The sequence below is a fragment of the Lepidochelys olivacea genome (genome assembly GCF_965140295.1).
Source record: "Lepidochelys olivacea isolate rLepOli2 genome assembly, chromosome: 5".
NCBI lineage: Eukaryota > Metazoa > Chordata > Testudines > Cheloniidae > Lepidochelys > Lepidochelys olivacea.
The window spans coordinates 122,519,703-122,540,637 of record NC_140415.1 but is presented as its reverse complement, the minus strand read 5'-3'; the positions used below and the strand labels follow the sequence as shown (position 1 = coordinate 122,540,637).

The 20,935-nt window shown below is 44.7% G+C and overlaps 1 protein-coding gene across 6 annotated transcripts in view; it reads left to right on the top strand.

Moving 5' to 3' along the window:
- The window catches only part of PALM2AKAP2 (PALM2 and AKAP2 fusion), a 396,876-nt gene that overhangs the window by 357,032 nt on the left and 18,909 nt on the right, over nucleotides 1–20,935 (top strand). For all 6 annotated transcript variants that reach the window (XM_084628550.1, XM_084628549.1, XM_084628548.1 and 3 more), the window contains one exon: nucleotides 5,700–8,070. In XM_084628550.1, the coding sequence (XP_084484676.1) occupies nucleotides 5,700–8,070 (2,371 nt within the window). The remainder of the gene's footprint in view (nucleotides 1–5,699; nucleotides 8,071–20,935) is intronic.

Here is a 20,935-nt window from a genome sequence, read left to right as displayed (position 1 = left end):
CATTCCCCTTCTTCCATACCGGCCTCTAACCAGCTAAATGTTCATCCCCAAACTGTTTTACTGGATCATTGAGGACTCCCCTTAATATTCTCAGGTGTCAGCAGCAAATTTTGCCAGCCACTGTTCACTATGTCCTCAAGATAATTAATAAATATATTGACTACTGGTTCTAACACTGATCTCCAGGACACCACACTGTTAACTAGATTTGGTTGAAATTTGTCCACATTCTGTGGAGAAAACACCGCAGAAAAAAGCATCAGAATTCCCCACCACCACCTTTTTTTTTTTTTTTTTGGACTGGCTTCTCTCCCATGCTGAAAATCAGCCATTTCTTCCCACTTCTCCCTCAATCACTACTAATCCATGACAGAGACTTGTAATTATTACTTTTCCTGAATAGCCTCTTATTTGTTTTACTGTGTAAATAGATGCATTATTACATAATTACATTCATGGTACTAATTATACAGTCTCTTGTACTTAGGTCATTATGTACTGCCATAATTGCATGGCCTAATTACTGCATATACATATAACTACCTAATTATGCATTGTGGGTTGCGGCTGTGATTAGAGGATGAGTTTTTACTAATTAAGGTTATGTAAGTGAGCAATAAAATCGTTCTTGACCTTTTGTTTCATGCGCTAAAAATAATTTGCAAACAAAAATAGAATATGAAACAATATATACAATTTGAACACCAACTGATACTGTACCTTGAAGGAAATAGACCTGCTTCAGTGTAAATCTTTTATGGACAATATAACGCGCTCATCTGAATGATCCTTTCACTGAGGTATTATTGAAAGGAATCGTGTAAATTGGCCCTTGTCTCAGCTCTGCAGGAGTGTGTGATTTATCTCGTGATTGGATCTGTTATGTGCAGCATGCTGATTCATTACAACATCCTGTCTTCAGGTGAGGCATTGTCTACTGGTGGTTGAGTGTGTAGAAACCGAAAGCCAGCTAGCATATATGCTGTAGTCGGAAGGAAGCATATAGTGGGAATACTTTCTGCTCAGAGGGGCAGCAAAATATGCCCCACACTGCATCTCTCCAGTCACTGCAAGGAATCCTGCTCTGGTCCCTATAGAGTTCCTTTTGCACAGGATTCACCAGCAAGCAATGTCTCTGCCTTTGCATCCATGTGTCAACCAGAGCAAGATTTACCCTAATAAAAGAATGGAGTCAGAGCCTTGAGCCATGTATTACCTTGTCTGTTTCATATCGCTGATAGTTCTGCATGTCTTTGGCAGTGACCAATGTCCCTTCATGTTACTAGGAAGTAGGGCTGTCGATTAATCGCAGTTAACTCACATGATTTACTCAAAAGGATTAATTGTGATTAAAAGAAATTAATTGCGATTAATCGCACTTTTAAGCAATAGAATGCCTATTGAAACGTATTATATTTTTTTTGGATTTTTTTTACGTTTTCAAATATATTGATTTCAGTTACAACACAGAATACAAAGTGTACAGTGCTCACTTTGTATTATTATTTTTATTACAAATATTTGCACCGTAAAAATTATAAACAAAGAAATAGCATTTTTCAGTTACCCTCCTACAAGTACTGTAGTGCAATCTTTTTATCATGAAAGTGCAACTTACAAATGTAGATTTTTTTTTTGTTACATAACTGCACTCAAAAAAAAAATGTAAAACTTTAGAGTCTACAAGTCCTCTCAGTCCTCCTTCCTGTACATCCAATAGCTAAGACAAACAAGTTTGTTTGCATTTACGGGACATAATGCTTCCTGCTTCTTATTTACAATGTCACCTGAAAGTGAGAACAGGCATCACTGCAAGGTATTTACGTGCCAGACATGCTAAACGTTCGTATGCCCCTTCACACTTCGGCCACCATTCCAGAGGACGTGCTTCTATGCTGATGACACTCGTTAAAAAAAAAAAGCGTTAATTAAATTTGTGACTGAGCTCCTTGCGGGAGAACTGTATGTCTCCAGCTGTGTTTTACCAACATTCTGCCGTATATTTCATGTTATAGCAGTCTCAGATGATGACCCAGCACATAGGTGTTCGTTTTAAGAACACTTTCGCTGCAGATTTGACAAAACGCAAAAAAGCTACCAATGTGAGATTTCTAAAGATGGCTGCAGTGTCTCGGCTGAGAGTCGCTCCAATCTAGACAACAGGGTTGCATTATTCCCTCTGGGAGTTGAGGCCCCGGGGGTCCAGAGCAAGTGGACTCCCTGAGGGGACCCACAGTGAGAGACAGGCGTGCTAAGGCTCAGAGAGGTACGGTTAAGAGATGCGAAGGGGCTTAACCAAAATCTGAGAGGGATGAGGCGTGGAGCATGTTTTCAGAAGTCTTCAAAGAGCAACACTCCGATGCGGAAACTACAGAACCCAAACCACCAAAAGAGACAATCAACCTTCTGCTGGTGGCATCTGACTCAGATGATGAAAATGAACATGCGTCCGTCCGCACTGCTTTGGATTGTTATCAAGCATGGGCGCATGTCCTCTGGAAGGGTTGTTGAAGCATGAAAGGCATATGAATCTTTAGCACATCTGGCACATAAATATCTTGAGACAGTGGCTACAACAGTGGCATGCAAACACCTGTTATCACTTTTAGGTGACATTGTAAACAAGAAGCAGGCAGCATTATCTCCAGCAAATGTGAACAAACTTGATTAATTGAACAAGAAGTAGGACTGAGTGGACTTGTAGGCTCTAAAGTTTTACAATGTTTTATTTTTGAGTGCATTTATTTTTTTGAACATAATTCTACATTTCTAAGTTCAACTTTCATGATGAAGAGATTGCACTATATTATTTGTATTAGGTGAATTGAAAAATAGTATTTTTGTTTTTTACAGTGTAAATATTTGTAATAAAAAATAAATATAAAGTGCGCACTGTACACTTTGTATTCTGTGTTGTAATTTAAATCAATATATTTGGAAATGTGGAAAACGTCCACAAATATTTAAATAAATTGTAGTCTGTTATTGTTTAACAGCATGATTAATCACAATTCCTTTTTTCAATTGCTTGACAGCCCTACTAGGAAGTTAATTTACCTGTAATAGTTACACAAGATGAAACAAAAGTTATGAGTTAATACAAATGTCATTGCTAGAGTTATAGCTTTGGAAAAGCTGTCAGTCCTGTTGGTTGTAGAAATGTTCTGTGCCATATGTGCTGATACAAGGAGTAGAGAAATTGGACTTCTTTTAGAAAAAGGGTCCCCTACTGGTTCCTGAGTAGAGATAGGCCAGGGCCACAAAATTTGGTTCTGGATCCAGACTTTCCCATAGTTCATTGATAGTTAAGTGTGGTAGATGGTTAGTTTGAAATCATCTTTATTGGGTTCCAGAGACTGGTGCTGCTGCCTATATTCTTTGTGGTAAGAGTCAGGTCCAGATCTTCATCCCCTTGTAAGTCTCCTTTGCGCTGCTGCAGTGATGCAAAGGGGATTTAAAACAGCTATAAGGCAGGAGCTGAGGATTTTCCTGTGGTGAAGGAATTCCCCAACAGAGGATTCTGCATCCTGCTCCAACCAAACCTACTCGCCCCTGGTATAAATCTGAGAGTTTTGCCTGCATCAGGGCTTCCGGATTTGCTCCTCTTTAATGTCGTTTTGTATCTGAGGCAAATCAGCATTTATGATTCGGGCCCTAGCAATTCACGGCCATGAAAAACACATCATGGACCATGAAATCTGGTGTGTGTTCTCCCCTCCCCCCGTGAAATCTGGCTATTGTTTTAGGGGGGTCGCGGTATTGCCACCCTTACTTCTGTGTTGCCTTTAGAGCTGGGCAGCTGGAAAGTGGCGGCTGCTGGCTGGGCGCCCAGCTCTGAAGGCAGCATTGCTGCCAGCAGCAGGACAGAAGTACGGGTGGCCTGGAATATCCTGTATGAACACATCCACCAAATTTGCTATTTATGCCGTGACCAACCTACGGAAAAGGTGATTTCTCTGCAATTTAAGTAGACCCCTATTTATGATACCAGTACTATATCACACTGATCAAAAGCAATAGACGCAAGTTTAGATTTGTAACATGTACAAAATAAAATTGTTTTTAAAAAGGAATTTTAGACACTTCAGTTTAAAATCTTTGTTAGGTTAGTATATTGGTTCAGAAAGTGAACTGAGACCTAATGAAAGTAAGACCAGTACAACTTGGTTGTGCACAACAAATAAACAAACAAAAGATCTTTTTAAAAAATTCCTTCCTACTTAAATACAGTTAAAAAGCAGAAAATATCTGATAGCCAAACTCGACAGTTACTTTAAAATTTACATGACTTTCAGCTGTTGGCTCATATATTTGTTGCTTTCTGTTGTGAACAAAACCTCTTCAAAGGTTCTTGAAAAACAGAGCTATTATTTTAGGACACAGTCCTGCAAAGTGCCAGCTGTCTGCAGCTCCCACTCCAGCCTATATGTGTTGCAGTTATTTGGGCCCCCAAGCAAACCAGTATTTGAGTTTCTAGCTGAGAGCTTCCTGCTGGGGTATTTCTCAATAGCAGACATGACAAATGACAGCAGTAGCAGTGAGATTCGCGAGCTGACAATAGGGAACATTGTGGATCTGCACTGTGGTCTACAGTTTTATTAGTGATTTTTTAAACCATTGCCTCAGCAGCCACTCTGCAAAAGCACAAGTGGGGGGAAAGGCCAGATTCCTCAAAGGGACTAATAGGTCACTTTTCTGTATGTAATATTCTAGACAGAGTGAACAGAAATGCCGCTTTAGGATTGCGTCTGTTTTCAGATTGCAATGATGATTTGCCAAATTCCTGTACTTTAAAAAAAAAAAAAAAAAAAAAAAAAAAGATTTCAAAAATACCCTGCTTTTGATAACACCGACTGTTTTTTGCTGGGTTTTAATAAATCTAGGAATTCATGTATTCTCCCTTGATTTGCTAAAATTAAAAGATGAGCAAAGCCTGTTCCTGAAAACTTTACTCCTGTGCGTAGTCCCATGAAATTCAGGTTGAATCCTTGCCTGAAGAAGAGATTCAGACTCTGGCCCATTCCAGAATAGGAACGGTATTTATTATGTTGTTTAAAATCATTCGTTGCAGTCAGTGGCATTGTATCAGGCAAGAATTGACCCAGTGGACATCGTTTGGGGGACTGGGAAGCAGAGGCTCTGAGTTCTAAAGTCAGCTATGCTACTTACTCACTCTGTGACTCTTGGGCAAGTCATCTGACCTTTCTGTGCTTTAACGTATGTATCTGTAAATTAGGAACTGGAATCGACTGCACAGGGGTAATTTATTCTTATAAAGCTCTTTCAAGGGATGAGCTGAAAAGTACTAAGTGCTAAGTGGTAGTGCTGGCATTAAAAAAATCTGTCACGCCTTTGGTGACGTGGAAGCCCAAAGCTAAAATTTCAGCGAAAATCTTGAGCGCTTGTATAAAATGATCAGAAAGGGTGTATGGTATCCAGATGGGAGATATTTAAAGGACGGTTTTGCTGTTGCTGCAATATCTCTTTCAAGTTATTATAAGATGTATATTCTTTAGTATAAAAGCATTATTGATTTGTCTTTCCTTCCCTCACTGCATATGGCTGCTTTAATCTTAACTTTAGGAAACACTAGGATTTGCTTTCCAGATGGTGTTTACTATTTTTGCTCTTGGCTTTCTGCATAAAAGAAAATCTCTCTTCATAGGACTTTACCATGGTTTTGTTCTCTTTCCTTTTAGAAATCGTCCAGAATCCCTGAGGATGACATCAGGTTGAGAAAAGACAAAGACCGAAATTGTGCCAAGTTCCCGGAGCCTGTTAGCGTACTTGCTGCAAAGGAAGAGAAAATGGAAATTGAAGTCCCAGTCTCGGAACATAAAAACATCACTGTGGTGGCTTCAACACAACCTGCAGACAATCCAACCCACTTCTTTTCGCCTGTTGCCAGTCACAATGGCCTTGAGGACAGGCATGAATCCCTGGACAGTGAAGTTGCTAAAGAGATCAGATATCTAGATGAAGTGCTGGAGGCCAACTGCTGTGATTCTGCTGCAGATAACCCCTTCAATGGGACATGCTCCCCTGAGCCAAGTGCAATCATTGTGGATGCCTCTGGTCCATCTGTTCATGTTAACAGTGAGTCAGTACCCAGTGAAAAGGACATCATAATAGCTGGCAGGCAAGCATCCCCAGTCACTGAACCGAATGAAACCAATGTAATGGCTGAGAAGCTGAAACCTAATGGCCATTCTTCAGATGGACAGAAAGAGGAGCTTTGTGGCAATCTAAAAATGCCGGCGAGTCCAAGTTCCTCAACAAGTTCCAGAAGATCCTCCAAGGATGGAGAACTAACCTTAACTACTATTAAGAAAGAGGCTAAGTTTGAACTGCGAGCCTTCCAGGAAGAAAAGAAGCCATCCAAGCTCTTTGATGATGATAACGAGAAGGAGAAGTACAGCGTCCGGAAAGTGAGGCCATCAGAGGAAATCATCGAACTTGAAAAGGAAAGAAGGGAGCTTATTAAAAGCCAAGCGGTAAAGAAAAATCCTGGCATCGCAGCCAAATGGTGGAACCCACCCCAAGAAAAGACACTGGAGGAGCAGTTAGATGAAGAACATCTAGAGTCCCACAAGAAGTACAAGGAACGCAAGGAGAGGCAGCAGCAACAAAGCACAACACCAACGTCACCAAAACAGGTGGCCTATTCCTTTGTACCTCCTGAGCCAGGCTGTGTTAAAAAAGAAGATATTGTCACAGAACAGATAGATTTTTCAGCGGCCAGGAAACAGTTTCAGTTAATGGAAAATTCAGGTCAGGCTAACAGCCAGATTGCACCAAAGAGATCAGGGGCACCCAGAATGTTCTCTATCAAGCCCTTCTACAAACCCATTGGCCCATCGCAAGTAGACAGACCAGCAGTTTCCATGACAAGACCTGCTTCTGTACCGCTTGAGAATAATGATATAACCATTGTAAAAGCTCAGAAGGTCTCCTGTGTCTCAGAGGGTCATCCTAGAAATATTCAAAGTAGTCCAACTGACCCAGTAAGAGAATTGTCTTACAGTGATACCTCAAAGACTGGACAGACCACAAAATTGTGGGCAGATGACAGTGAATTCATGAGTGCGAGAGCAGTCTTCATGGTGGTGAAGGACGATGACCCTGGCATTTTAGATCAGTTTTCGAGGTCGGTCAATGTGTCTTCTCCTCCAGAGGAGCTGGACTCTGGTTTGGATGAATTGTCGGTGAGATCTCAGGATACCACAGTCTTGGAAACACTGTCCAATGATTTCAGCATGGATAATATCAGTGACAGTGGTGCTTCTAATGAGACTATGAATCCCCTCCAAGAAAATTCACTTGCCGATTTCTCTCTACCCCAGACCCCCCAAACGGACACCCCCTCAGAGTGCTGGGTAGGTGTTTCCAAGTCATTTAGTGACCATGGCTTTTATTCCCCTTCCTCCACATTGCTAGACTCCATGCTGGTTGATGACCAGCTGGACTACCACGCTGGCCTACTAGTTCAAAATGCAATTCAACAAGCCATAGCTGAGCAAGCTGACAAAACAGGCTCTAAACCAGCGACAGACAAAGCGGAGCAGAAGAACTCTGTCAAAGACCAGGAAGAAGTCAGCACAGCGCCATGTTGTGAGAAGGAGCAGAGCACAACGTTTGAGCCACCTCAGGTGTCTTCTCCTGTTCAAGAAAAAAAGGATACAATACCAAAGACTTCAAGAAATGAAGACTCAGGACTCAGGGAAGGGAAGACTTCACAGCAATCTTCTGTATCCCCCACCAGCCAGCCATTCATCGTGGAGGAAAACAGGCAGGAGGTCAGCTATTTTAGCAAGTACTCTGAGGCAGCCGAGCTTAGAAGCACTGCTTCCATCCTGGCTACACAAGAGCCCGAGGTGACCACGGGTCCTTTTAAGCTAAGGTCAAGAAAACAGCGGACTTTGTCCATGATAGAAGAAGAGATCAGAGCAGCCCAGGAGCGAGAGGAGGAATTGAAGAGACAGAGGCAAGGTCTACAGACGGCACAGAGTCCCATCGCAAAGAGCGCACCTCCACCGCCCACCAGAACGGTGGCTTACAAAACTGCTCCAGGTAAGAGCCTGAAGTTAAATATCTGGCATAATAAGAGATGTGGTGTAGGGAGGGTCAGGTTAGTTTTATTTCTATGTGGTTTTCTGGCTGCCATCTTCAGATCTCGCTTGGGTTTACTGCATGACTTTGCATGAATGGAAACTGCAATATCCAGAGACAGCAGAGTGTATATTCATCCAAAGCAGGCATATTATCCCAGTACACTTAATGGGAGTAATGTGTGCATGCAGCAAGTGGAAATAGACTCTTTCCCCCAAGCATTGCAGTGACAGGGCTTAGATACAACCAGGATGAGTCTGTAGAAAACTCTGAAGATAGATTAATTCCTTGCCACTTTCTAGTACAACATTTGTGGTCCCGGTGCTTGCATCTTGCACTATAATTTAGGACAGTCAGATGAAACAGAAGAAAATAACAGTACTTTTTGCAACCGTATGCCTATTTGAAAGGCAACCTGCAAAGGATTTTTTTAGTTCCACTTGTGTCCATTTTTTGGTTTTTATAATATTTAAGGACCTGAAAGGTTTCTTGAGTCTTCCCCCTGCCACCTAACCTCCAGGTTTTTCTGCTTGCATTTTACCATGGAAATAGAAGATCTATCAAATCTGGTTTTGCTGGAGAGCTTCACATGGGGGAGGGGTCTTGATAGATATATATTATGAGCTCCTTCACCTTAACTGACAAGGTGTGTAAGACCTTGGGTGTTGGACTTGAGTATTAAAAGTAAACAAAGTTCTTAATAGAATGACTAAAAATACCTTCCTGTCTCAGTGACTCGTCTTTCGCTCTCTTGTTTCTTGTTGTGGTAATTGCACTAGTGTTCCTGTTTTTAATGGTTAAAAGCAATAGAAAATCTCATTCCCTGCCCCCACTTCTCCAGAACAAAAACAAACTCAAAGGCCTTCTTTATACAGCATAAAAAAAGAAAGAAATGACACAAGCTCAGTTTTTTTTCTTTGCAGGTTGTCTTTATGGCTATAGACCTCTGTATTCTAACTGTCTCGTTAACAGAGATCCTAAGGGAGAAATGTTTCATTAAAGTTACAGGAAGATGTAAATGTTGATCCAGATTCTGTTTTCCTTTCCACTGATGGAATCAGAAGCAAGAAACTTGAAAAGAGTTTGGAGGGCCAATTCCCAGTATGGGGGGATTCTCATTTGAGGAGCCCATTACCAGGGTCCCTGTTCCCCTGGAAGTCAATGGTGGACTTCAACAGGAGTTGGGTTTAGATTGCACTCCTGTAGCGAATCCAGATGTGAACCATATCCATAACATAAATAGCTAACAATTATTTTTGTTTCCTTTATGTAAAGAGTGTGGCTTTGGTCTGTGTTTCTTGCAGAAAAAATGTGCCAGATGTTGGTAACTTCTTTGAAGTGCTATTATTATCCCAAAAAACAATACGGAGAGGAAGCTCCATAAATTGAACCAAATAGAATATTTTGCCCTATGACACTCCAGGGTTTGTTATCGCATGTGCTAAAATGTGGGACCAGATCCTCGACTGGTGTCAATTGTCCTCACTCTGTTTGCTCCAAAGGAGTTATGACAGTTTATACCAGCAGAGGATATTGCCCATTAATTTTAAAGACTCAACAAAGTTTCTGAGGTTTTAAGGCAGCCGGGACCATTAAATCCTCTGGTCTTATATCCTGCATAGCATAGGCCATAGAATTTCATTCAGTTACCCCTGTAGTGATCTCAGTAACTTGTTTGACTAACCTATATCAAAGACTATGATAACACCACACACGATAAGACATGTTGGCCCCTGCCTTGAAGAACCGCTGTGGTTTCAGCTCCAGGTGGGAGAAATGCGGTTGGAGCTGGTTGCATTTCATTTGTAAGGTATCAGACGGATAGTCGTGTTAGTCTGGATCTGTAAAAGTGGCAAAGAGTCTTGTGGCACCTTATAGACTAACAGACGTATTGGAGCATAAGCTTTCCGACGAAGTGGACTCTTTGCCGCTATTTCATTTGTAAGTAATTTTGGGAAGACTGCTGAATCTAATATTTATTTGAATAGTGCAGCTGGAAAAGTGTGTGTTTCTCTTACTCTTATTTTTCCAGGCAACAAATACTTACCCTGTTTTTAATGTTGAGATGCCAAATATAAATTATATTTTTATGGGAAGATGACATTTATATTTGGAATGAGCCAGTTTGGACAGGTTTCTCTAAGCGTGTCTTAGCACTGAAAGTTCAAGAAAGATCTCGGGTCCTTTGGCACAGCCCGCGTTGCTCGATCAGGCCTCTGTTATAGGCGGCATTGCTGGGAATTGATGGTTCCTTGGGGGCAGTTAATCCACCCCAATGCATAAGCATCTCCCCAAACAAAGATATGAAAAGAACTCTGGCAAAATCGCATTGAAAGGCACATGATCAGCTGTATTTTAACCAGCATGGACTGAATCCTCAGCTGGTATAAATCAGCATAGCGCACTTGATGTTGGTGTTTCAGGATGAATCCCTACAGGTCATCCTAGTTTTTCTTGCCCTCTTAGCCCACAGACTCAAGGTGCTGTCATCGGTTTTTTGCAATCTTGGGAGAAGCAGCATAAAATCCAGTGAGTACCTGGTATAATAACGTAATATGCTTGCAGCATAGAGTTCCTTCTACCAGGTCTAGCTGGATAAATTTCCTAGTTGGTATGTACAGCATGCTGGGAGGGTGGGGGGGGGACAATATATATTGACAGTGGATTTTCCATGGTCTCTCTGTTGTACAGCAGGTAGAAGTGAAAGGGGTTTTACATTTAATTTTACACAATATCTGGCAGAGGAAATAGGAAACACATTTGCATTCTGTGTCGTTCTCCTCAGAAGTTGCAAACTCACTACTTTACTGGCTGGAAACTTACTTATCTCGATCAGTGATTCTCAACTTGTTTATCATTGTTGGCTGTTACGTGGGCCACACGCTGAGAACCACTGAGGCCCCCCCGAAAGCCCCTCTACAATCCCTTATGTCTAGCCCCCCTGCCCGAGTGGGGCCAGGAGCAGAGCCCTGGGCCGGACAGCTGGGGAACGGACAGACACATACACACACCCCCACACACCACCCCCTGTGCGGAGTCAGATGGCCGTAGCCTGACCCCAGGACCCCACTGGGTGGGCTGAGCAGCCAGACCCTGGGACCCCGAGGCACAGGGCCAGGCAGCCGGACCCGTACCTTGCAGCACTGGCCAGGTAGCCAGCAGCTGGACCCAGACCCCACCGCCTGGGGCCAGGCAGCCGGACCTTGGCAGCTGGACTTGGACCCCACGCCTGGGGCCAGGCAGCCAGACCGTGGGACCCCACTGCGAGGGGCTGGGCAGCCCACAGCCAGACTTGAACCTCTCTCCCCTCCAACGAGGGGACAGGCAGCTGGACCCAATCCCTGGAGCTGAGCCCCACCTAAAACCTGGGGGTGCTGCAGCACCCCGGCAAATCTCTTAATTCCAGTACCTCTCCCTCTCCAAACCTACCCACAGACTCACTCTCTCCTGCCCCTGAGGTACTCACCAGCCCCCTGCTGGCAGCAGCGCTCCTGCAGGCTGCCTTACTCTCCCCCTACACCAAGCCTGCCCCCGCCAGACCAGCGTGGCAAATTTTGAATTTTTTTTTAAGCACACAGCTGGGCTGCAGCTGTGTGCTAATTGGGCCACAGGTTGAGAACTGCTGATCTAGATTAACATAGTCATTTTTGAAAGAGTGCACTATTGCTTTTCACTTCATTTTCCATGAAAATTGTCTTCGTTAGATTGTAAATTCTTTGTAGGTTCTTTATGGACCCTAAGATACGTTTGGGTCTTGAGTAAATAACAAACATCTTGATTGAAGCACTCTTGTTGAAACAACAGCCTTGCCTCTTGCTCACCTACGCTCTAAGTCTTATAATGTTTGGGGAGGCGGGGAGCTTGGGTGATCTAAATCAGGTTTTAAATGCCCTGGACCATTTACACTTAGGCCACTTTATACCACTTTAACAGTGTAAAGGGGCCTGAAAAGTGGGAGTCAATGTAACTTACACTGGCAGAATGATGTAAATAGGCCTTAGTGTAAATTAGAATCAGGCCCTGCACATTCCTGAACTAAAGCAGACGTGCCAAACCCGCGAAAAAACCGCAGAAATTGGGCTTATTCTTGGTTTAAGTGGCTTGTGAGTTGCTTGTTGGCTAGTTTTTGGCTTGTTGCTTGTTGTGGCTTGTTGCTTCCTTTTTTTTGATCGGCTCCCGGCAAGCAGGGGCAAGGGGAGGAGAGAGTCAGGGGTGTACAGCAGGCCCACCACCATCCCAAACTGCAGGCCGGGGGGATCTAGTCACAAAGAGTGTTGGGGTTCTTAGGGATTGGCTTGTTTTTGCCTTGTTTTGAAATGGGATTAGCTTGATTTTTGGCTTATTGTGAAAGTCGGGGTCCTTATTTACTGCGTGAAAGTTGGCAACTGTGAATGAAAGGCATATAACCCAGGCGAGGTTAGCTCAGACCTTCGCCCTTCTACAATGCTGTCAACTCTTACAATACCTGGGGTGAAATCCTGGCCTCATTGAAGTAGAGGTTTTTTTGCCATTGGCTTAGGTGGAGCAGATCTTCAGCTGAGGTGGTTTTTTGAAAGCCCCAGCTCCTTGAGTCATATGATTATAAAAGAAGTTCACCTTTTTTTGTAAAGGTCACAGCTTTGACCTCTGAAGGAACAACAGGAAAATGAAAAGAACCCCGACATTTTTATAAAAGCTCATGATGTTTAACCCATCTCATGATACTGCAGAGCCTGACTCACGATTTTTCGATGCTTGGGATTGGCAATACTGCTTCCAGGAATGATATATGAAGTTGCATGCAGCTAATTTGGGTGAGGTCCTGTTTCCACTGCAGGGGCCTCTTTGTAAAATAAGGGGCCTGGTGTTCTTAATCCAAATAGACCCCCCGCCGCCTGCACCACCATGTCCCACTCCCCACCCCAGAGGTGGCTGCATTTCATTGGTGCTGGATGCATGCAGCTTGTGTAGCGTTATGGACTCCCTCAGGTTGAAGGTGCAATTTCAAAAAAAAAACAACTTTCTATAAATTAAAGAAGTCACTCTTCACTTTACCCTGCCTCCTCTCCAAAGTATGTTGCTCCCCCTTTTGAAGGGCACCAGCAGCAGTGCCAGGGTCGCTCCCCAAAAAGCACTAGCAAATCATACAACATCATATAGGCTGTGACCCAGAAATGCAGGCCATGCCCCAACTGTGCTCTGGATTGGATGCTGAGCTTTGAAACTCTGGTTTGTGTTGTTACAAGATAATTGCTTTCTGCATCTTTCACACCTTTCTTATGAGCATCATTGTAAATGTACATTCCTTTCTCTGACCTTGACCATGCTGTCCATAGAAGGATATGGGTATTCGAGCTGTCAAATAATTAAATGAGTCACAAGGTTTTATTCTGCTAGGGCTTTTGTACAACTTTTAGTGAGAAAGCTGATTAGAGCAAAACCATCTCTGTGTACCAGATGTTTCATCAGTGATTATGGGAAATCCCTAACAGGATGTGACTGATGCCTCATGGTAATCATAGCTTTCCCTAAGCTGCCATTTATGTTCCTTGTTGATGTTCACGAGGCAGAAAGCAAGTTGTATCTTTCTCCCTTGGATGCAAAAACTCAGCTGTATCTGATGTGCAGGGCCGACTCTAGGCACCAGCAAAACAAGCAGGTGCTTGGGGCGACACATTTCTAGGAGTGACATTCTGGCGCCGGCCATGCCACCCCTAGAAATCTGCCCCCAGCTCGCCTCCGCTCCACTTCCACCTGCTCCCCACTCCCTCCCAGGCTTGCCGTTTCAAGAGGCAAGCCTGGGAGGCAGGGGGGGAGAAGCCAAGCAGCGGCGCGTGGAGGCGGCGGCGGGGGTGGAGCAGAGGTGAGCTGGGGCGGGGAGCGGTTCCTCTACCCCCCCCCCCACTACTTCCTGTGCTCCCCCCACCCTTGCTCACCTCTGCTCCTCCTGCTCCCCTGAACGCGCTGCCTCTCCCTGGCCGGAGAGGGGGGAGACGCGGAGCGGCGGCAGGTTCAGGGGAGCAGGAGGAGCGGAGGTGAGCTAGGGCGGAGGGTTGCGGGGGCAGGAGGGAGCCGCAGGAAGCAATGGGGGGGGGGGAATGCAGTATGCCTGGGGGAGGAGGCGGGTCCAGGGATTTGGGGAAGGGGCGGAGTTGAGGTAGGGGGGCACAAAAAAAAAGCAGGGGCGACCAAAATTTTTTTTGTTTGGGGTGGCAAAAATCCAAGAGCCGGCCCAGATGGTGTTAAACACCTTTCTTTTTGTGAATTCCCATGCTAATTAATCCTCCTTAGAAATGAACTGCAAAGACTGTTTTTAACTTGTTTGGAAGATTTCAGTACAGAATGAAAACCCAAGTCTATGACTGTTGGTTTTAAATGCTAATGATGATTGTACTTTCACTAAATATGAGATAATTACTTCCCTAAAGTGTTGAGAAATCTGAGCTTGGGAACTTTTCTTTGCCAGGGAAACAGCCATCACAGCTACCATAAGCCTACATAGAAAAACCACTTCAGTCTAAAACCTCTTTTTCTCCCCCCCCCCCCACTTTTTTCCCCTCAGATAAATTACTGTCCAGCTGACATTTCTCAATTTCACTCTCACACCAAAGATTAATTTGGAGGCAAGGGAAGGGGGGAAGTCTCAACAAAATTGGATGAGTCATTTTATTATTAGTGCAAACGTGGGGCAGGGAAGATCAGGAGCCAAAATATACATCCCTTCAAAAAGAAAGGGAGATGCATTTGTTTTGTACATGCATAACTCAAAAATGAGGGCTCAACTGCAGCTGTCCCAGCTGTGGTGTTTGGCCAGGTGCTAGGGATCGGATGCAGTCAGAATGCAGATTGCACTTCTAGGTATTTCTGAGGCCCTGGATGTGGTGCAGTCATTTACTCCAGTTCAAAGAATAAGAAAGAAGGATGGTAACTGTCTATTAACTGTTGGCAAATTTGCCTTTTTAATGGCAACCACAATCCATGAGGAAAACTGATTCAAAAGAAGCAAAAAAAAAAAAAAAAAATCCTGCAACAAGCCGTTTTGTTGAAATAGCTTCTGTTGAAATGGTTTTCCTCGTGTGTAACGGTTACTGTAAAACAAGACAACAGCTTCTATGCAGTTAATACAGCTGTTTCCTGTATGTACACACACACACACACACACGCACCCGCCCTCCCACACTTAGTATCTCAGGTGTTATTGTTTGGTGGCTGTTGGTAGCTGCAGCCTTCCTAATGGTGGCTACTGAATTTGTCTCAAGTGCCAATTCTATCCGTGGAGTTTCTCCTCGGCCTTCCTTTCATTCCTCACTATTTCACAGCACGCCCACTGGGTGGACACAGTGCACTTAAAATGGAAGAGAGAATTTTCCTGTTTGTGAAGGAGTGTATTACCCCTTTAAGGGACAGGCTGGGGTTGCAATCAAGGAGGCCCCACTCCACCCTAGAGGTGGGCTATATAAACCTGAAGAGGATGCTTGCTGAGAGGGAAGTAGAAGACACACAGGCTGCAGTGAGTAGTGGTGGTTTTCTCTCAGGCTCTAGGAGACCAACCTAACCAAAGGCTTTGGACTGTGGACTTTTGTGGGAGCTGCTCTAGGGCCAGGACCATATGAGCTGTAATTGCTTCTGTAATTGTCCTGGAGCCTTGTTAAAAGAGGATATGCTATTTTCTTAGTGTGTATTGGCTTCTTCTTTCACCTGGGCTGTTAAAGCAAACCTCTTGCCACCCCAAGCAGGGGGAATTAAGGTGAGAACAATTATACCACCACATGAGACCACAAGGGTTGTGCGCAGGGACTGCCCACACTTTTACACTGTCAAATAACATGGCAAATTCTGGGACTTACAGAAGCAAAGTAAAGTGCATTAAGGCCCTGATCCTTCACCTTTAAAGTCAATACAGTTCTGGTTGCCCCATGTCAACAAAGATATATTCGAACTGGAAAAAGTGCAGAGAAGGACAATAAAAATAATTAGGAGTATGGAACAGCTGTCATATGAGGGGGAATTAAAAAGACTGGTACTGTTCATCTTAGAAAAGAGAGGACTGAGGGGGGTTATGACAGAGGTCTCTAAAATCATGAATGGGATGGAGAAAGTGAACAAGGAAGTGCTGTTTAGCCCTTCATATAACACAAGAACCAGGGTCAACAAAGGAAATGAATAGGCAGCAGGTTTAAAACAAACAGAAGGAAGTATTTCTTCACATACCACACAGTAAACCTGTGGAACTCTTTGCCAGAGGATGTTGTGAATGTCAAAAGTAGAACTGGGTTCAAAAAGAACTAGACAAATTCATGGAGAACAGTTCCATCAATGGCTATCAGCCAAGATGGTCAGGCATGCAACCCCATGATCTGGGTGTCCCTAAATCTCTGATTGTCAGATGCTGGGACTGGATGAGGGAGGGTGACTTGATAATTGCCCTGTTCTGTTCATTCGTTCGGAAGGATCTGGTATCGGCCACTGTCAGAACACAGGATACTGGGCTAGATGGACCATTGGTTTGACCCTGTATGGCCATTCTTATCACCTTATGTTTCTAATGGGAGCTTTGCTGTTGATTTCAATGAGTGTAGGTTCAAGCCCTAAGGCCCTGGGACAAGTGTGACAGCTACTACTACAGGAATAACTATTTCAGTTCAGATTTGGAATGCAGCAGGTGAACCACAGTTAAGGTGGGAGTCATGGGATGAGGCCAACAGAGAAACCATGGCCAGAGATGGGACAGGGAGGACTCGTCGCTTGGAACCAAACTCCATAGAGTAGTGAAGAGCTTAGGAGCAGACTTGCGTAGGCTGCACAATGAAACCCTTTCAGCACTGTCGACTCGGAGCACACTCAGTGGGGCGTATGACCCAGTCAGTCGTCCTGCTGTTGTTCACACAGGGGGAACCCTCATCTGCTGGGACAACAGCACTGCACTGTCTCCGAAGGCATCCCACATTATATAAGGCAGATAGGGACCATGCGTAAGGCTACGATTTAGTCACAGGTATTTTTAATAAAAGTCATGCACAGGTCACAGGCAGTAAACAAAAATTCACGGCCCGTGACCTCTCCATGACTTATACTAAAAATACCTGTGTTTTAAATCTTGAGGTGGGGAGAGTGCTGGGGGGAGACGATATGGGAGGGGCTCCCAGGGCCAGTAACACCAGCTGCTGGGGGCCATGGACTGCAGCTGGCTGGCCAGGGACTGGAGCTGCTCCGGCAGACCAGGGACCACTGCCTAGGACACTTGAGCAGTGGCTGGTGTTGCTGGCCCCAGAGCCAGCTGCGTGGGCAGCCCTGAGATCAGCCACACTGGCCCCTGCAGAAGTCACGGAGGTCGTGGAAAGTCACAGAATCCGTGACTTCTGCAGGGGCCATAACCATGAGTCACGGACTTGGTCTCAGAGGAGAGGTTTGTAGCTGTGAAAGGAAGGGACACTCTCCCTCAGCATCAGGGTAAGGATCTGCAGCCATTGAACACAGCTGGCTTTGTGCTGCAGACCAAGGCAGGGGCAGAATTTGGTTAAGGGCTTGTCTACACTACAGCACCCAGCTGCAGCACTATAGCACTGTAGCGTAGACAAGACACTTGCTACAGCGACGGGAGGCATTCATGTGTTTACAGGGGAGACGTGACACCCTGCCTCCCTAAACTACACTGGTCTCCAATAGCACTGCCAATGGTCAGGTTCTGTCAGCATTATCATCATCAGTCCTGGTTTTCAGAAGTTTATAATGTGGCTGACACTATTTGCTCCTGGTAGAAACAGTGCGGATAATCTCATCCTGCATCTTATTTCTGTTGTCCGGTTTTCATTGTTAAAGGCTATATCGAAGTTAAACAATTTGTCCCGTGTTAAGTCATGTGAGGGAAAATATAGGCCGGAAACATTACTGATCTAAAAGATATTAGACCAGAGATCCACTGTTGTGAGGTGATTGCTTTTGGTGCTTTGGAAATAATTTTTTTTATGTTTGGGACAGTGTCAACTTGAACTTTATTTTTAAATTGACTAATTTCAACAGAGTCCCGTTTGTCACAGGACACCCATGAAATAGTTTATCCTGGTTTAATATACCAAATATATTGCTTCCCTGTTTCTAAGGGCCTTCTCAGCAAGGGAGAGTGGATGGGGCTAGGAGCAGCAGAATGTAATTTGCTTGGGCCCCCCCTTGGTGCCCCACCCTCCCACTCTTCTGTGCACTCGCACTGACTGACCTCTTTAGCAGCACTATTGAGGTGTAAGGCATCCTGGCTCCTAAACTCCTCCCTGGGACCTGCAGAGGAATCCCAGGGAGCGAAGAACCCAAACACCTGCTGCTCCACCCTCTGGGCTCCCTAATCCTGTGAGGGAAGATGAGGGCAATCCAATCTTCTGTTGCTCACCACTGTCGAGGGTTGGGGAGGGAAGAACAGTTCCCTGATCCCAGAGGAGAACCAGGGAGGGGAGAGGGCTCCTTCACCAAGGCTCACATTTCTCCCCAGAGCCATGCAGAGGTTTGGAGACTGATGAAAGGGTCTCTCAGCTCCTAATGCCCCTTGGCTTGGCACAGGCATCCCAGGAAACATCCTACTAGTACCAAACTTGGAAGGAACAGCAATTCTGTTGTGTCAGCTGAGTACCCTCCTATGGGCCCTGGAAGAGCATATATGAGAGCTTCCCCCACCCTCCAAAGAGTGCGTGAGACAGGAAGCGCAGCTGCCCAGAGACTGAAATGAGAGGGGGAGAGAAATCATTTTCCAGTAACTTCCTTCAGTTCCAGGAATCTGGGGGTCAGCCATCATCACAGCCACCGCTGAACCTCAGCATATTTTCCTGTTGACAAGACCAAGAAACATAACTCTGAAGAGAGGGGTTTATCATGGTTGCTCTCTGCCCTTTCTTGATGGCCTTCCAAAGGAGGCATTATGGGTTTTCGGGAATACAATATATATTCAAAGGGAGATATGTCAAGGCTGCGATTTGGATAGCAATTTTGCATGCACCCTGAGTGCTTGATCCCATTTCCCTTGAAGGCAGTGGGAGTTCTGCCATGGGAGCAGGAGCAAGCTCATAACCTTTAACTCCCAGTCTCTTCGTTGGCTCACCCGTGTTTCTTGTCTGGGAGCAAGATTCCTGTCCATTTTACTTTGCAGCCTTTACACAAGAACTGAACATGTCACGCGAGCGCTAGCTGGCAACCCAGGCCCATGTGTCAGCAAATACCTTTGTTCTGGTTTGTTATTGTCGGGTCACAAGCAGTGCACACTTTCTGGATTTCTTGGATTGCTTTTTAAAAAGACTGGAAAAGCTACTGTGTGACCTTGGCAAGTCTCTGCACCTCTTTGTCTCAGTCTCCCCATCTAGAATACAGGAATAATGATGATACTGCAGTGAAATGTACATGTAACAGTACACTTTCCTGGACGGACTCCTAGTGGCAATATAGGAATTTATTATTTGTATTATCGTAGCACCTTGAAGCCCTGGTAATGGACCAGGACCCCATTGTGCTAGGCGCTGTACAAACACAGAACAAAAAGACTGTCCCTGCCCCAAAGAGCTTACCATGTAAGAATAAAATAAGAGACAGCAGATGAATGCAGACAACATTCTGCAAGGAAACAAATAGACAGTGGTAACAGCAGACCAGCGGCCTAACTGTTGTCAAGATTTGTGTAGGCATCACTGCAAAGGAGAGTTTTAAGGAGGGATTTGAAGGAGAAAACTGAAGTGGCTTTGCGGATTTTATGGAGGGCTCCTTGCAAGGGAGGGGCAGGCCCACCTGGATGGGGAATACCTGGAGACGTTTCTTTTGTTTAATTCTGATCAGATCCCCAAAGCCTCCACCTTGCAGGGTTTTCCAGCAGGCGGAGAGATTGAGATTGTTTGGGGGTGGAAGGAGCCGCTTTCAGTTATGAGCATTTTGTACAGCTCTGAGGGTTTGCTAAGGTGACGGCGTGTTTATGCCTGATGGAGAAATCACAAAAGGCCTTATTGGGAACACTGAGGGCCTGATTCATCCCTGCAGAACACGTGTGTGCCCAAGAGACTTACACCAGCATTCAAATGCAATGGGGAAATCAAGCCCTGAACCTTTAACTTTTAACACAGACCCGATTTTCCATTAGTTCCGTCAGTTGTTGAGAGTTGCTTTTATTCTCTTCTTTTGGACAGCCCTAGCTAACACATACTGTTGTACCAGAGAGTGCAGCACCCACAGGGCCTCATGCTGAGCTCTGTTATGTTAGGACAAATCCGTGATGTCTGTGGAGTTACTCAAGATGAGACTCTGATCCCGTGGCATAGAAAATCCCACAACCCTCAGAGACCCTTTGCCATTTCTAGGGACATTCCAGTAGGTTTGGGGGTGGAGTTTCCAGATGATTCTCAGTATTTGTAAATTTAAGCCAGACTTGTAACATTGTATCTATCAATGTTGTTGGGTTTTTCCACCTTGGGTCAGAAATGAAACAAGCCCAGCAAGGGGATTTCTTGTTAAAGGTGTCTGTGGGCTTTGCTCAGAGTTCACTTCTTTCTTTAAAAAGAAAGCCTATAGATTCTAAACAGCATGCATTGATTTGCTGTGTGGGACCTCTGGTGGCCGCAGCTTTCCATGACTTGTTCTGTGAGTTACTCGCTTTTTGATTTGTCTCAGCAAAGGAACAACTGAAAATCCATTCGCAGTCCTTCTAATTAACCCCATTTGTTTCTGTGTGTGGTTTTGTTTTAAAGAGCCTCCGCATCTAGGGGAAAGTTAGTGTGACTTTGTTTCTACATTTCCTTTTCCCACTGTAGCTGATTATATTTAGATTTAAACAGAAGAATTCTCCTTTATTTGTTTTGCTTCCTGTAAAAGGGGCCTCCCTCTT